This window comes from Piliocolobus tephrosceles, chromosome 19 (genome assembly GCF_002776525.5).
Source record: "Piliocolobus tephrosceles isolate RC106 chromosome 19, ASM277652v3, whole genome shotgun sequence".
NCBI lineage: Eukaryota > Metazoa > Chordata > Mammalia > Primates > Cercopithecidae > Piliocolobus > Piliocolobus tephrosceles.
Genome location: NC_045452.1, coordinates 48,949,795 through 48,952,930, shown reverse-complemented (window position 1 = coordinate 48,952,930; position 3,136 = coordinate 48,949,795). Strand labels below are relative to the sequence as shown.

At 34.8% G+C, this 3,136-nt stretch overlaps 1 protein-coding gene across 1 annotated transcript in view; it reads right to left on the bottom strand.

Annotated features, from left to right (window-relative positions):
- The window catches only part of LOC111524182 (keratin-associated protein 26-1), a 2,171-nt gene extending 741 nt beyond the window's left edge, over nucleotides 1-1,430 (bottom strand). The window contains exon 1 of the mRNA XM_023189301.2: nucleotides 1,332-1,430. Coding sequence (XP_023045069.2) covers nucleotides 1,332-1,430 — 99 coding nt within the window. The remainder of the gene's footprint in view (nucleotides 1-1,331) is intronic.
- Nucleotides 1,431-3,136: the final 1,706 nt, after the last annotated feature.

Genomic DNA, 3,136 nt, shown 5'->3' with positions numbered 1-3,136 from the left:
GCTCCTTGCAATGCCATCCATTGACTAAGTCTATCTATAAACCAATGAGACTGCATTTTAACAGGATCTGTCCTTCTTAAATAATCCAACAAAACAGACACATTTTAAAGTCTATGTACTTATTCCAATGATAACCACCATTGCACAAACATTCTTAACATTTCTCTCTTAGAATTCTCTTTGAACGTTGTAGCAACTTCTTTGAAACAGTGACAAGCTGAATCTTTTTGAAGAAAAGTTCTATTTTTCTTGGAAATTGCCAAAAGTAAGTAACTTGGAAGCAAGTGTACGAGAAAATGAAAATCCTTGCAAACTATATGACAGAAAAATGGACAATTTCAGTATATTTTGCTTAATTAGAATTTATTTTTCAAAGTTATGATTTGCGTTATTTCAGAATTGTGTTCGGACTTGACTTTCTACCAAAATATCTTTATTCAAAAATGTGTGCTCATTTTACTCATTTCAATAAATAAATAAACCAAGTCAAGCTGAAACCTTGGCTTATGTTTTAGGTATTTTTGAATATAGATAATGAAGTTGGGTTCAGTTAAAATTATGTATCCTACTGCGAACAAAAGCAAATAAATAGACCCTTTAAAGAAAGTCAGGCAACTTGATATTTTTCATGATTATTTCAAGCTTATGTATTGCATAATTTCTCATATTCCAACTGAAAAAATATTGTTCTTGGTTAAAAAAAATACATTGAATTTGATATGAGTTTATTTTGCTTTCTACATTGGTCTTGATGTCAATTTCCAAAAAGGAGCTTCTAAACTGCTTTACATAGGGAATAGCATCAGGATAAAGTATTATTTTCCTAGGTTTCAGTACTTTAAAGGCCATTTGAGAACATGTATTTCTAGTAAAAGTTGTTTTACAAAATGTATGATTGTAGTTAGTTTCAACTATCCCTCTGTATTTTTCTCATACTGACATACCCAGTGCCTCCAGTAGCTATTTTAATGGGATTTTAAATTATCTGCTGGCTCTAAATTCCAATTCCTTTTGGCTAAATAGTCAATTTAAATCGTAACACTTTCTTCTATTTTGGTGTTTGAGGGACATGCTTGTGCTTATCAAGTCTCCCTCTGTCCTGGAGGGGTAAAATCTCTGAAATAGAAGTCTGGTTTCTCAATGAGGCAACACTGGACTATTTTACTACCAGGGGGAGAAATACAAAAATAAAATGGTATCATCCCTGAGGTCCTGTACTAACATGTTGAATTTATCTCAGTATTTTAGGTCAGATGATTTGTACCTGATGTACCTCCATCCCCAGGCTCTTACTACCTAACACTCTTTGTATACCCGAATACTTTGTATACTTTGGACACCACTTGATACTCTGTGTATACAGCTGCTGGAGTCTTCTTGTGAAATCCTGGATGCATCAGCTGAATGGCGTTCGTAATAGGTACAGCCATATTTGGCTGAATGCTTATGAAATTTTATGTTGATACTCCTTATGTCTGCTCTTCTCTAATACAAAGAGCCCAATACCTGTATCATTAGTACATTAATATGCCTGTGTGTATGTGTGGATAGGTGTGTATGCTACATGTTCTATGTATACTTGGATGATTTTCCATGAAGAGAAGGGGTGTGGAATAAGAGGAACCTGGCATTCATGGAATGCCTACTCTGAAATACCTTTTGCTGTGGGTGCCCACATGTGCCATTCACTTTGTCCTCACAATTCTATACAGTAGATCCTACTATTTCAAGTACTCGTATGAGAAAACTTGAGCTTTAGAAAGTTACAGTAATAGATACTAAGAAAAACATTTGAACAAAGGCTCCTTGACTCCCCAAACAGTTTTTCTCTCTATCCAATATGGCATTACATAGAGATGCATTGATACTATCATTTAATAACCAACAACCCTGTGAATCTGGGTAATTTGCATAATTGCTCTGTCCCCCAGTCATTATCAGTATAATTTTATGAACCAATGGAAATATTAATAGTATCTACTTTTCAGTGACATTTTAGAAATATATTGAGATGTCATTAAAAGTTAAAATAAACTGTAAAACGTTATACAAGAGTAATCTATTTTATCGCTTTGGCATTCTTAACCCATTCCGGAGAGTACGACCTTGGGTTTAATTTCTTTACAGCACCACCATGAGTTTCTCGTGTGTGTATGTGGGGGCCGGGAGCGGGGGGTAAAATTGCAAAAATATCAACAGATCTTCAGAAAGTAAAGTGCCCTGAATATAAGTTGTCCTTCATGTAATATAGGTTGAACTAATATTACTTCATAGTGGCTGTGTCACTAAAAGAGAAGTGCTTATTTCGGCATAATACCAGGTACCTCATTAGCAGGATCCTATAAACTACATGTTTCAGGCTTCTCTTCTGATTTAAGAGCCCAGGGATAATTGGAGGAACTGGGAATCCTATGTGATTTCCCAGATTTTCCCACTGTGTTGCTTTTATTGTTTTTAGTAAATCGTGGATCATTGTCTCTCCTACTCTAGAAGGAGAATTCTGAGTTTCTCTGTCTTGGAGACAAAAAATCCCCAGAACATTTCAACAATAAAGTTGTGCCAATAAACAAGGTAATTTTAACTCATCCATTCAGCAAATATTTATTGAGCATCTAGTATGTTCAAAACATATGATAGATGCTGGCAATGGAACCAACATTAAATTGGCTTCTGCGCTCAGACATATACTATCTAGTAAGCGTGGTAAGACAAGTGCATAACCCATGTCAGTGTTTACTAAGTTCTGTAAGTAATGTACAGAGAAGAGCAAACATAGTTCATTCACCTTACCAAAAAATTAACATTTGATATTAATTTTGAAAAATGGAAGGGGCTTTGGAGAAGAGGAAAACACTTTAGGCTATGGAAGAAGATGTAAAGGTAGAGAAAATGACAACATAGAGCTTCCCAGTGAAGGATTCTAAGAAGCAAACTCATATTCACATGTTGAAATTACTGAGGGAAGTAGTTAAGATATTGTTCTAAAGGTGGTGGTGATCCAGTAATGTGTTTCAAGAAGAGAGTGCTGAGGTTAATTTGCAGCATAGATTGGAAAGTGGGAAAACCTGTTATAATGCTTTTCTCCCTTTATCTTCTAAAATTATATATTTTTTTCCGTTTTTTCTTCTATCATGGC